The 12,751-nt window shown below is 43.6% G+C and overlaps 1 protein-coding gene across 2 annotated transcripts; it reads left to right on the forward strand.

Annotated features, from left to right (window-relative positions):
* On the forward strand, positions 1-12,360 carry spg21 (SPG21 abhydrolase domain containing, maspardin). 2 transcript variants are annotated; one of them, XM_080885789.1, is made up of 9 exons: positions 2-201; positions 342-404; positions 5,858-6,019; positions 8,225-8,305; positions 10,554-10,699; positions 10,777-10,885; positions 11,327-11,434; positions 11,525-11,665; positions 11,872-12,360. In XM_080885789.1, the coding sequence occupies exons 2-9, from the start codon at positions 342-344 to the stop codon at positions 11,980-11,982; spliced, it is 921 nt and encodes a 306-aa protein (XP_080741915.1). In that variant the 5' UTR covers positions 2-201; the 3' UTR covers positions 11,983-12,360. The 2 variants fall into 2 exon arrangements, with proteins under 2 accessions (XP_080741916.1, XP_080741915.1); XM_080885790.1 differs by lacking the exon at positions 5,858-6,019 and having other exon boundaries at positions 1-201.
* Positions 12,361-12,751: the final 391 nt, after the last annotated feature.

Below are 12,751 nucleotides of genomic sequence, written 5' to 3' on the forward strand. Positions count from 1 at the left end.
AATAGAAGAAGTGGCACGGAGGTGAACGCGGCAGCCAGGAGCTTTTACGGAAGTGTGTGAAAGCAGAGTCACATGAGCAGGCGGCCGCTTAAGAAACGGTACCCCGACATGGACCTGGAGTCTCGAATACGGTGACTGACGTCCACGGGTAGCACGGGAACAGCAGCGTCACGGCGTCTCGGGCCGCGGTGAACATCTGTGGTAAGTCATTTAGCCGGTGCTCTCGTGCAGTTAGCCGCGGAGCTAACAGCAGGTAGCCGCGGCGGGTGGTGTTTTCTCCCCGAACCTCCCCCGGCCGAAGCACGCCGCCATCCTGTGACTGCTACTTTGTGTGTCCACAGATGGACGAGATTAAAGTGTCTCCGGACTACAACTGGTTCAGAAGCACGGTGCCACTGAAGAGAGTGAGTACACAGAGCTGCTCGGCCCACTGCGTCATTAAGGAAGTACACACTTGTTATGTCCTCTCTGTGCCTGCGAGGAAAAACAAACTCGCTTGCGGTTAGAAGCCAGGTTACTGTTTAGTACAGGTGCATGGCGGAGGCGGGCTGGAACCGAAACTATGATCCGAGCTCACCGAGGCCTTCTGCTCCACTGAACCACAACACGAAGAAAAAGCCATTTTTATTTAACTTTCGTGCTGGATTGAGCAGTATGAAAACAAAAATGTCAGTAGGCAGTCTAGAGTTTGCACATGTAGTTCGACTAATTACAAAATGATTGTTAAATATTTTTGCGAGCATACCCTGGAGGAGTCGGGGAGAGTTTACAGGAAGTGGCATTAGAAACACAACTTTGAGGTTTTTTTAACGTCTGTTCTAAATTACAGACCCTGATTTTGATGTAAGACAATTTAGACTTTTTTCTTTAATAGTTTTTAAATGCTCATGTTCAAATTTGGCCTCGGACTTTAAAGTGGGGAAAGGTGGGTGGATAGGACTTTAAAAGTTAATGTATGTGATATATGAAGGTATAATTTCAGAATCATCATCATCCATGTCTGAGTTTTCAGAGATGACTGAGCAGGAAACGCTCTAAAAACGTTGTTTGGAGTTGTTTATGTTGTTATACGTGTGTTTCTGACATGGCAGTGTATTTCATTTTGAAATGTCATAGTGATTGTGACAGTGCACATGAATACATGGAGGGTTACACGTGGATGCACAAGCATTCTCACCAGTCGTGTGCTCGGTGTGACCTTTGGCACTGAACATGACAACATCTCATATGATCCACAGGATTTTGGTGCAGCCGCATTTGAGTTGCACCACAAACTAGTTTTACTACATTAGTACTTTAGTACATTAGTACTACTATGTGCTAGTATGTACCACGTTTCCCCCGTCCATGTGTTAGAGCTGCTCTTCATCACGATATCTTCTCTTTAGTTCCAGTGACACTCCTCCAGGGAGAGTCACAGCAGCTTAGTTCTGCTCACACTAACACACTGCTGTTGGTGGTGCTGTCTGAACATGGGTTCACTCTGTCGCCGTGCCAGGAAATAGTTAGGCTCCAAGTGGTTAGTCTGTGAGCTACTGAATGCCTGGCTGTCCTCAGATCTGGTGTGCATGAGGCTTTCTGCCACTGCAGACTTCCTGCTTTGTTGTCATGTGAGCACTGAAGGCTTCTGTCCTTAACACATGTTGGTCAGTCAGCCATCTGTCACATGGTCACATTTATACTGATGTTGTGTGCAGTAGTCACAGGGCCGCTGCTTTCAGCATCACGTGCTCGGACAGCTAAACTAGGGCGGCATGGACGATAAAAAATCTTTTGTTTCCAAGCTTCATTTAATCCACAGCTGTGCAGTGCCCATATTTGTGCAGTAGAGAGTAAAAAGTGTTCAATTTCAATTCAATTTTATTTGCACAGTGCCAAATCACAGCAACAGTCGCCTCAAGGTGCTTTATATTATAAGGTAGACCCTACAATAGTACATGCAGAGAAAACCCCAAAAATCATATGACCTCCCCCATAAGCCATCATCATCATCATCATCATTTATTTATTTATTTATTTATTTATTTATTTATTTATTTATTTATTTATTTATTTATTTATATAGCACTTTAAAAACACACCTGGTAGACCAAAGTGCTGTACAATACTAATATGCACATAGTAATAAAACCAGACATAGCAATAAAGTTAAAAAACAATAAAAAATAAAAAAAATAAAATAAAAATGTCAGTTACCCACAGAGTTAAAAGCCAGGGAATAAAAATAGGTTTTTAATAAAGACTTAAAAACTGGCACTGATGCAGCCTGTCTAATATGGAGAGGAAGGTTATTCCAAAGCATCGGCGCGGCAACAGAGAACGCTCGGTCTCCTCTAAGTTTCAGCCGTGACTTTGGGACTGAAAGCAGCAACTGCTCAGCTGACCGAAGGGAACGAGTGGGGACGTGGGGCTTCAACAAATCAGACAAATAAACAGGTGCCAGACCATTAGGGATTTAAAAGCCAATAAAAGGACTTTAAAACGGATCCTGAATTCAATTGGAAGCCAGTGTAAAGAGGCCAAAATCGGAGTGATGTGATCAAATTTTCTTCTACCAGTTAAAAATCGTGCCGCAGCATTTTGCACTAATTGCAAGCGTGACAAAGTGCCCTGCCCAACCCCTGTTAAAAGAGAATTACAATAATCTAAACGTGAGGTAATAAAGGCATGAATAACGCTTTCCAAGTCACGCTTGGAAAGAAAGGGCTTAACCTTTGATAAACGTCTGAGGTGATAAAATGCTGATTTTACCACCCCGTTTACATGGTCATCAAAGGTGAGTGCAGAATCAATTTTAACTCCGAGATTTGTGATCGAACTCTTTAGTTGGGAAGTCAAAGCTGCAAGATCAACATCCAGAGTATGAGAAGAACGATTTGGGCCAAATAAAATTGCTTCTGTCTTCCGATCATTAAAATTTAAAAAGTTTTTTGCCATCCATGCTTTGACATCAGTAAGGCAGTCAAGCAGAGGTCCAGTTGGGAGACTATCAGAATGACTAAAAGGTAAGTAGAGCTGGCAGTCATCTGTGTATAGATGGAATGGCACTTTATGCTTTCGGAAAATCGCGCCAAGAGGCAAGAGGTACAATGAAAACAATAACGGCCCAAGAATAGATCCCTGTGGAACACCCCAAAGCAGAGGGGCCACAGAGGATGAGGCCGACCCCAACTTAACACAAAATGTCCTATTTAAAAGATAGGACTTTAACCACAAAAGTGCCGAACCAGTAATTCCCACACAGTGCTGTAAGCGGGAGATCAGCAAATCGTGATCCACAGTGTCAAATGCAGCTGTCATGTCCAACAAGACCAGCACTGCATATTTACCACGGTCTGTCGCTATCAGGATGTCATTCATAACTTTTACGAGGGCTGTCTCAGTCCGGCTTTAAGCCATTCCACAGCACGGAAAGATTTCTGACAATTTAGAGTCATTCAAGTAGTCCATCAACTGAGTATAAACAATCCTTTCCAGAATCTTACTAAGAAAGGGAAGCTTAGAGATGGGTCTAAAATTTGATATGACTGAACTGTCTAAGCCTGGTTTCTTAAGTAAAGGATGTATGACTGCATGCTTAAATTCCCTAGGTACTTGACCAGACAAAAGACTAGTATTAATAATGTTCAGAATATGTGGTCCGATGATAGGAAATACCTTTTTAAGAAAACGGGGAGGAACAACGTCATTTGGAGAGCCACACGGTTTAGCATTCAACACAAGTTTCTCTAAATCAGATAAAACAATTGGTAGAAAAGCAGAGAACAGACTTGAGCAAGAACCATGCATGGCTGGGTCAGCAATAGGTAGAGTCGGAGGTCTCAAACTAGCAACCTTTTCCACAAAATAATTAAGAAACTTATTGCAATCACTTTGGCGACAGTGGGAAGGAAAAACTCCCTCTTAACAGGAGGAAACCTCCTGTAGAACCAGGCTCAGGGAGGGGCGGGGCCATCTGCTGTGATTGGTTGGGGTGAGAAGAGAAAGACAGGATAAAAGATATTAGATAAAGATTTAGCTACTAGCCAAATCCAGTGGAGTGGTTTGGTTTAAACTAGAATAAAACCAACAATGGTCTTAAAAATTATATATTTTAAATTAAAATAATTAAAGACACTACCCAAAAATGGGTTTTAATCTAGTTTAAACCAAACCACTCCACTGGATTCAGCTACACTTTGGACAGTGTTTCTGGAATGCAGTAGCTAGCGAGCTGATTGGACACCAAAACAGCCAATCAGAATTTGTGTGTGTGTGTGTGTGTGTGTGTGTGTGTGTGTGTGTGTGTGTGGATAATAGCAAACACTGAAATACATTTCTTGCAAGCAGCAATGAATTTTCTTCACTCAAAATAATTTTCTCCTCAAAATGCAACATTTGTATTTGCAAAAATTATGTAGGCGCACTCAGAATAGAGGCCCAAAAATAACAGCATATACTGAGGCATCCAACAGAATGAATGCTGGATAGAAAGCACATGCATAGAAAAATGTTTGGGTAGAGTAGAAGCAGTCCGTTTACCGCAGCATATATGTAACATGAGCCAGGCCTGCAGCACTCATCATTCTGTATTTAGTGAACGCTGTAATAAAACTCCAACATGGATACATGTAGTGAGCATTTAGTCACAGATGGGCGGCACGTAGAATGGCCAACAAAGAACCTGGCATCACATTCACGCTGAATGATGAAATGAATATAAAATGTACAAAAATCAGAACATATAATGAATGCTTTTGAAAAACAGAGATGTGACTGAATGGGCTCAGGAAACGGCAACTGTAAAATGTTTGGTCTCCATTAGGGCTAGGCGATATATCGAGTTTTTTTTAAAAATATCGATATATTTTCATACGAGATATAAGATGTGATAATATCGTTTATATCGATATAGTCTATGTTACGTTATAATTATACTTGTGGAGCCGCAGGTTTGCCTCTTTCATCCACTTTTGTCTCTACGCAACGTTACTCGGCCTCGCCTCTCCTTCACTGAACACAACTCCGCCTCCCCCATAGCTTCACCTGCAGGCAATGACAAGATGAAAGAGGAAAATCTCCGTTAGCGAGTTACCGCGGATCGCCCCGTGCGTGGGGCTGGACGGCGTCAACGTGTTAGCGAGCTAACCGCGCTAACGACATGCAGCCCGGAGGGGCTGCACGGCCTAAAATCCTTTCATTTTCTCAAATCGACAGCGCGCTTTATGTATGAATTCTGGTTGTGCTTACTGACCGCGAACCGATTTTATGTGGTACACAGCGCTCAGCAATCTGTCAAAAAATGTTTTAATATGACTTTGCTAAGCTATGGAGCTGCACCGCTTGATGGATTGTCGGAGGATTACAGCTACCGAGGAGGAGCCTCGCGGAGTGATACGTTCTGTGCTTCAACGTAATATTACCGTACTGTGTGTGTATAAGGACCACAAATGGCACCTGTTCAGAGACGTGGTGCAGCTGTGAAATCTGTCTCTTTGTTATTACGCTCAGCGTCTATTAGTTTACATTTTGACTGCATAATTGTGAGCTTTTTGTTATGCACAAAAACAACATTGTTTTCTTTTATTTATGGACCATGATTATTTAATAAATGCTGATAATTTATTTTTGAGTAATTTCTTCATGTACATCTACGCTGTATGTAAATAAAAGTGCCCGTGTGACATCTGGGACACAGTGTGACTAGAACTCTCTTTTTGTTCTTAACTTAAAACTTAAAAAAAAAATATCGAGATATGAATTTTGGGTCATATCGCCCAGCCCTAGTCTCCATCACAACCTTTAAGAGCTGCAGTCTTTCTGTTGGCATGTTGTTTTAAATAGGCAGCTGGTCTCTGTCATGTGTTTCTCTCCTCAGATTATTGTTGATGACGATGACAGTAAGGTGTGGTCACTGTACGACGCTGGGCCAAAGAGTGTCCGCTGTCCCATCATCTTCCTCCCTCCAGTCAGCGGCACAGCGGAGGTGTTCTTCCAGCAGGTGCTGGCTCTGACGGGCTGGGGCTACAGAGTCATCTCGGTGAGCGATCCCGGTGGACTATTGTGTGCAGTAACTCTGCACAGGATAGTCTGCCTCAAATTTCTTTGGCAGTTCTTTGAATAACATATTAAGTCCAGTTGCTACTGGAAGATGAGACGCTCTGCCACAGTAGCACAAAGCCTCAGTCGGGATTAGGAGTGGGTTTTGATAATTGATTTTCCGATTAAAATCAATTTTACCTTGGATAAAGCAATATCGATTCATTCAATCCTGAATCGATTTTTAAATATAAATGTATTTTGCCAGAAACACCAGAATCTCAGGTTAAACTACAGGTGGGCGGCAGAAACTATATAAATCTGGCCCACGGATTTTGACTATACCGCTCTACCGCGATAACGCATGTTGATGGTGTCATTAAGCTGTGCCTGTTTTGGACGAAAGCATGGGAGCGGCTGCAAGCAGTATCATCTGCAAATTATGCCGGGCGACAGTCATAGCAAAGAGATGAAGTACTTTTGAAATATGGGGAAAGCCAAAAACTGCGCTTCCTCCACTTCCGTACCATCGATTCATTAATGCTGAATTCTCCTCTCTATTCCCATGTTGTTGCAGTATATTAATGACTAACCTCGTATTGTGGATGGATCATCTCAGTTGTTCTCCTGACTGAAGTTTGGTCCGTTTACAGCATCCTGCCATGCGATTACATTTGTCCCTGACCATCAGACCCCCACGTTAAATTTTATCGAGTGGGGGAAAAAAAGTTAGCGTTCATCCTCCAGCTTCACTGTTTATATTATGCTAACATAGCTGTGTAGCTAGCGATCACGTAGCACATCATTATATAGCAGCTAGCCCAACTTCAGTAACCCTGCAAACGCCACTGCTGTTTAGTTTCCTGTCTTCATTTATGTTGGAAGTGATAGCAGAGCCGAACGTTTGAATGCTTCAGAAATCTCTCAGTCAGAACATGCTATGTCATGTTTAGGTGGAAGCTAGCGGGTACCGCATAAAATCGGTTCGAGGTCAGTGAGCACAACCAGAATTCATACATGAGGCGCACTGTCGATCTTTGAGAAAATTAAAGGCTTTTGCCCCTTGTAGTGTGGAAAACACGTTATACAGAAGAACAGAATATATCACGATGTAAGTCGTTACCGCACATGCTTCAAATTATAACGTGAAATGGATTTTAGGTCCTATCGCCCAGCCCTAGGTTAAACCTCACAAAACCATTTCATCAACCAGCAAACCGCTAAAACAGTAAATGAGAGCAGGTGAGCGGATTCAGCACAAACACAAAGCGTGGACCTGACGCATCAGGTGCATCTGTGAGCCGACAGCTCACAGATTCTGATGCTGCAGGTTTTCTCACTTTCCGACCAACATTCACGAAACCAAAAGATTCAAACTACACTTCATGTTTGATAACATCGTCATGAATTCCCTCTGACTTCTGCTGCTTTGCTGCCACCACGGTAAAATCCCTGAACAGCTCAGTTTCCTGTTTTCTGCATTATTTACTTGCTAATTACCCACCAGTCAAACATCGCTGTCCACCGCTGTTTTTTTTGTTTTTTTTAATGACTTCCAACAACAAAGCCTCATTTCTGCTGTGTCATACTGAAGAAATACAAACTTTTTAAAATTATGCCAAATTGCAAAACGCTCAGCTGTGTTTCTAATCAAACCTCTGTAACTTTGCTCTGCTTCACTTCAGCAGCATCAGGTAATATTCAGATGTTGATTCATGGTTTTCTTTCATTTTTGTTCTACTGCAGAATGTTTTTAAGGTTATCTGTTATAAAAAGCCAGGCCAGGAAAATCTCCTTCATGTTTTTCTGTTTTATCCTCAGTTACTTTGACACAAGGCCTCTGCTGTGATGCTCACACCTCTGATGAAGTCTCACAAGTGTCAGTACTGATAAATGATCAGAATCATCATATTTCTGAATGTCTGAGTTAAAATTGGATCTAATTGAGTCGTGGATCGAATCGGGACCTTGTGAATCGGGATCAAATCAATTCTAGAAATCAGTGACGATACCCAGCCCGAGTCAGGAAGTTGTGAAACTGTGGGAGTGTCTGCCGCTGAGTCGGGGACATGATGGACCTGCTTGAAATGTTCATTGCTAACCCCACACAGTTTGTTCCAAGTACAAACTTACTAACCAGATAATGGAATATGCCTGACACCACTAACTGAATGTGATGGCGTTGTTTTGGTGCTGTGATTTGCAGCTGCAGTATCCCGTCTACTGGGATCTCATGGAGTTCTGCGATGGCTTCAGGAAGCTTCTGGATCATCTGCAACTGGATAAAGTAAGGCCGTACTTTGTGTTGACGGTGACTGATCTGTATGTAGACCAGAGTTGTGATTATGCTACAAACGGTTATTTTGACAGTCAACTAGTCAATGATTATTTTTGCGATGAATCGACTAATCAGATCATCATCCATTGGACGTACAGCTTATTGCGCCAGCAGCATCTGCTCTTATATAACTATCCTTAGCTTACAGCTTTAAGTGTGTAAGGTGTGTGCTAACTAACAATAAAGACAAGATGATAGTTTATTAAACTTTAATGAAATTTGCAGATTGTCTCTCTGGAGGTTAATAAACTCGGCCGTCTGCTCCTTGCTATCTAAAATATAACAGGACACTGAAGTAAACTCTCGACCATCTCACACTTCAGTTTAATCAGTTTTCTGTTTGACGTTTATTCAGCTGTGTTTAAACTTTAATCTCAGCCAAACAGAGTTATTCAGGAACAAATAAAACACTGAAAAAGCCAAACAATAACATTTTAAGTTATCTAAATGACTTCTATATCAAGTTTAATCTGAGTAGCTAAAGACTGCGCACAGTCTGAAAACGATGTGCTGGGAGTTCACTGTTCTTGCCGGCTCTAAGGAGCCTTGAACCCCGGCTCACTATCGAGCTGGTGGGTAACAGACGTCTCCGAAAACATCGGAGCGCTTTTGCAAACATGTGATGTCTTGATAAACCGGGTAGATATTTTAATTTTACACTGCTACATATTTAAGATGTTAGAAAGATATTTAAGATATTGCAAAATATCTTAAGTTTATTTCATGACCCAGAAAGAGTAATATTAAAACTAAGTAGCTGCCACCATTGTGGGAAACTGGAATTGGCTGGGCCGTGCTATGAATTGTGGGATAGGTTGGGCCACAAAGGACACACCTGAGCCATCCTTCCAATCTGGGGGAAAGGAGGACGCATTTGGATGAGTCTTTGAACTTGGATGGCCTTTGTCACGTCACTGTAACGCAGGGGTCCCCAATCCCAGTCCGCGAGGGCCGGTGTCCCTGCAGGTTTTGGATCTCACCCTGGGTCAGCACACCTGAATCACATGATTAGTTCATTACCAGGCCTCTGGAGAACTTCAAGACATGTTGAGGAGCTAATTTAGCCATTTAAATCAGCTGTGGTGGATCAAGGACACATCTAAAACCTGCAGGGACATCGGCCCTCGTGGACTGGGATTGGAGACCCCTGCTGTAACGTAACGGCCTCCAAAAGATGCGGCCCTTAAATTTGGACACAGCTACAATACAGCTTCTTCTTCTTTGGCATTAGACGACAGCTGGCATCCTTGTACATGCAGTGCTGCCATCTCCTGTTTCAGTCCGTTATTACACTCTTAAATCCTGCTACTTATTCCTGCGTCTTTCAGGATCTTACAAAGCTTCAAGTTAGCGACTATTAAATTAGTCGTCGACGATTTTGATAGTCAACGTGATCGTGACTGGTCGACTAATCGTGGCAGCCCTAGTTGTGATCAAACAGTCCTCCCACCTCCTGCTGACAACTTTACCTCAACCGTGGTCAAGAAAGAGAGGGCTCTGACTGCACTGGGCTCTGTAATAATCATTGTTTTTAAACTGCGCTGTCACCTTATCTCAGTAAGAACTCATAAATGCCTACACACAAACAATATTATGGAAGGCTGTCGGGTTTTGAAATCCCTACATGCTGGTGTCAGTCAGGCTTCAGTCGGCTTTGATCCCGCTCAGTGGATTTGGCCAAAGCACTAGAACCGCAGCTTATGAGTGCGACCACCCTGACCGTGAGCTGAGAGCAGAAACGGAGGTCATGCAGAACTCTGCCAGGGTCTAAAACACAGGTTAGGCTAATGAGCAGTGTGCTTCAGGAACCACCACAGTGCCCCCTTGTGGGGAAAGCAGTTCCTGCACTCTGCAGATACTGTGATAGAAAGTGTGTGTAGCGGAGTCCATTCACACCAGAGCAGAACTGCTGACAGTGGCAGGCGTGTGGATGTAATCATGACATGAATATGGATGCAGAGCTACATCTGAATGGCTGGAACTGCGACCTCGTGAAACCTGCTGTTGGACACCGCTGGCACTCGCCATCATGGCCACAGTATGAACAGATGTTTACCCAAAACTAGGACAGCTTTCACTCACTCCTGCTGGTTACCGTTCACATGTTGTTTTTAACTGAACGTGTATTAAGGTGCAGAGCTCATGGCCGGTTCGAGGTGTGCCTCGAGTGTGTGACGGTGTTGCTGTGACTCTTCAGGTACATCTGTTTGGAGCATCTCTAGGAGGATTCTTGGCTCAGAAGTTTGCTGAGTATACACACAAGTCTCCCCGAGTGCACTCGCTCATCCTCTGCAACTCATTCAGCGACACCTCCATCTTTAACCAGACATGGACTGCAAACAGGTGCTTTTGATGGATGGATGGATGGTGGATGGATCAAAGTGTTTGGTCAATTTCATGTGTGTTGTGTTGTCCCTCAGTTTCTGGTTGATGCCAGCGTTCCTGCTGAAGAAGATTGTTCTGGGAAACTTTGCAAAAGGACCTGTGGACCCTAAAATGGCAGATGCAATTGATTTCATGGTAGACAGGGTAAGTGTGTGCGCGTCTGTTACTTGTACAGTGTTGTTACCACAGAATACCTTACTGCTCGATCAGCTTTTCCAAGGCAGAGATATTTCACTTTGCTAAACACGGTGTTCTTTCAGGCTGAAGAACAGGACCATTTAATTAAGAAATTGGAAAATGGGTGCAACAATTATACAAATATATACGGAAACCCAGTATATGAGGCTGAAACTCAGTGTATACAATTCTTAAACCTCAATATTTGATTTGAACACCTTTTATTTATCGACACAGCCTGAACTGCTGCCGACAGCTTTCTTTAAACCAGTGCAGTGACATCCTTGTGCTCCATCAGCCGTGTCTGAATAGAGCCAGAGGTGGGTGGGTGACCCTCCGACTGCCCACTGTGAACACAGCAGTGTAACCTTGTGCACCTCTCTCCTGTCTCCCCTCCTGGTCCCGCAGCTGGAGAGTTTGAACCAAAGTGAGTTAGCATCGCGACTAACGCTCAACTGTCAGAACTCGTATGTGGAGCCACACAAGATAAAGGACGTTGCTGTGACCATCATAGATGTAAGTGTTAAAGCAGAGTTGTCATGAAGTATAGCAGAACCCATTCAGCTGCTCCTGTCACCTGATGTGGTGTTTCCTCTGGATGTTGAGGTGTTTGATCAGAGCGCTCTGTCACTGGAAGCCAAAGAGGAGATGTATAAGCTGTATCCTAACGCCAGAAGAGCGCACCTGAAAACGGGAGGAAACTTCCCGTACCTGTGCAGGAGCGCTGAGGTCAACCTCTACATACAGGTAGGCTGTTTCTTCCAGGTCTGTTTCCTGTGTAGCACTTCTCCACAAACACATTCTAGCCGAACTCGTCTTCTGCAGGCAGGATAGTCTGTTGCAGCTTTAGATGACGGAGGATGATTTTCATGTTGGATGAGCTGTGCTCGCTCACTGATCATGTCGTTGTGTGTCGTACGCTGTCAGCTGACGTTGTTTTAACTTGTCTACAGATTCATATGCGCCAGTTTCACGGGACAAGGTACGCTGCTATAAACCCTGCCATGGTGAGCGCTGAGGAGCTGGAGATGAGCAGTAACCAGGACTCTGAAGACTACCAGTGAGCTGGCATCCACAGCTCGGGTCTTTCTGAGCAGGTTTCACAGGACGCTGGCAGATTTTCTGTGGAGTTCAACAGCTAACCAGCACGTAACCTGAGATTATTTTTTATTGAACACATGAAGCAATATTTTGATTAAAGAAGACCTGGACACAAATGGGACTTTTGCACTGCGCTTTGCTTAAAAACATCTAACACTCTGCCTTATGTGGAATGATTCTGTGTCACTTGTACTGCCTGGACTGTGTTCACGCCTGTTTGGGACGGAGGATAAAGTTAACACCACCAGCAGTAAACTGGTGTCATGTTAATAGCAAGATGAACAGAAGGATTCATGAAATGTTTGTATAACTCCTTAAGATAAAATGACGTTTTTGTCCAGTGTCTTTGTCACATGTGCAGCTGTTTGTTTGTTTGTCTCATGGACGTGAAAATACACTTTACATGGTTTCTGTACAATGTGAGCAGTTGGACTCTTAAGTGACACAAATGTTGTGGACAACTTCAGGCGTCACTAATGCGCAAAGCTTTTCTAGCTCATCCCAAGCCATGAAAACGTTATCATGTGGACTCTGAAATCACCCGAGGATGACGCAGTGCTTCTCAGCCTGGGCACATGCCGAGTCAGGAATCCATCCCCGTGCAGGTCTGAACAGTCATCTGTGGTGCAGTCCAGCAGCATCTGGTGTGGAGCAACCTGAGGCCTGCCCTCTGCCTAACAGTGCCTTATAGCATTTTTATAAACCAGACATACTTCTACACTGAAATCTGTG

Source organism: Rhamphochromis sp. 'chilingali', assembly GCF_963969265.1.
Source record: "Rhamphochromis sp. 'chilingali' genome assembly, chromosome: 6".
NCBI lineage: Eukaryota > Metazoa > Chordata > Actinopteri > Cichliformes > Cichlidae > Rhamphochromis > Rhamphochromis sp. 'chilingali'.

What these genes read in the sequence shown, in the direction of transcription:
- spg21 (XM_080885789.1), top strand. Translation starts at nt 342, where the DNA reads ATGGACGAGATTAAAGTGTCTCCGGACTACAACTGGTTCAGAAGCACG. An exon ending in GCACGGTGCCACTGAAGAGA is followed by an intron (nt 405 to 5,857) that starts GTGAGTACACAG and finishes TTCTCTCCTCAG; the next exon opens with ATTATTGTTGATGACGATGA. An exon ending in TTGCTGTGACCATCATAGAT is followed by an intron (nt 11,435 to 11,524) that starts GTAAGTGTTAAA and finishes CTGGATGTTGAG; the next exon opens with GTGTTTGATCAGAGCGCTCT.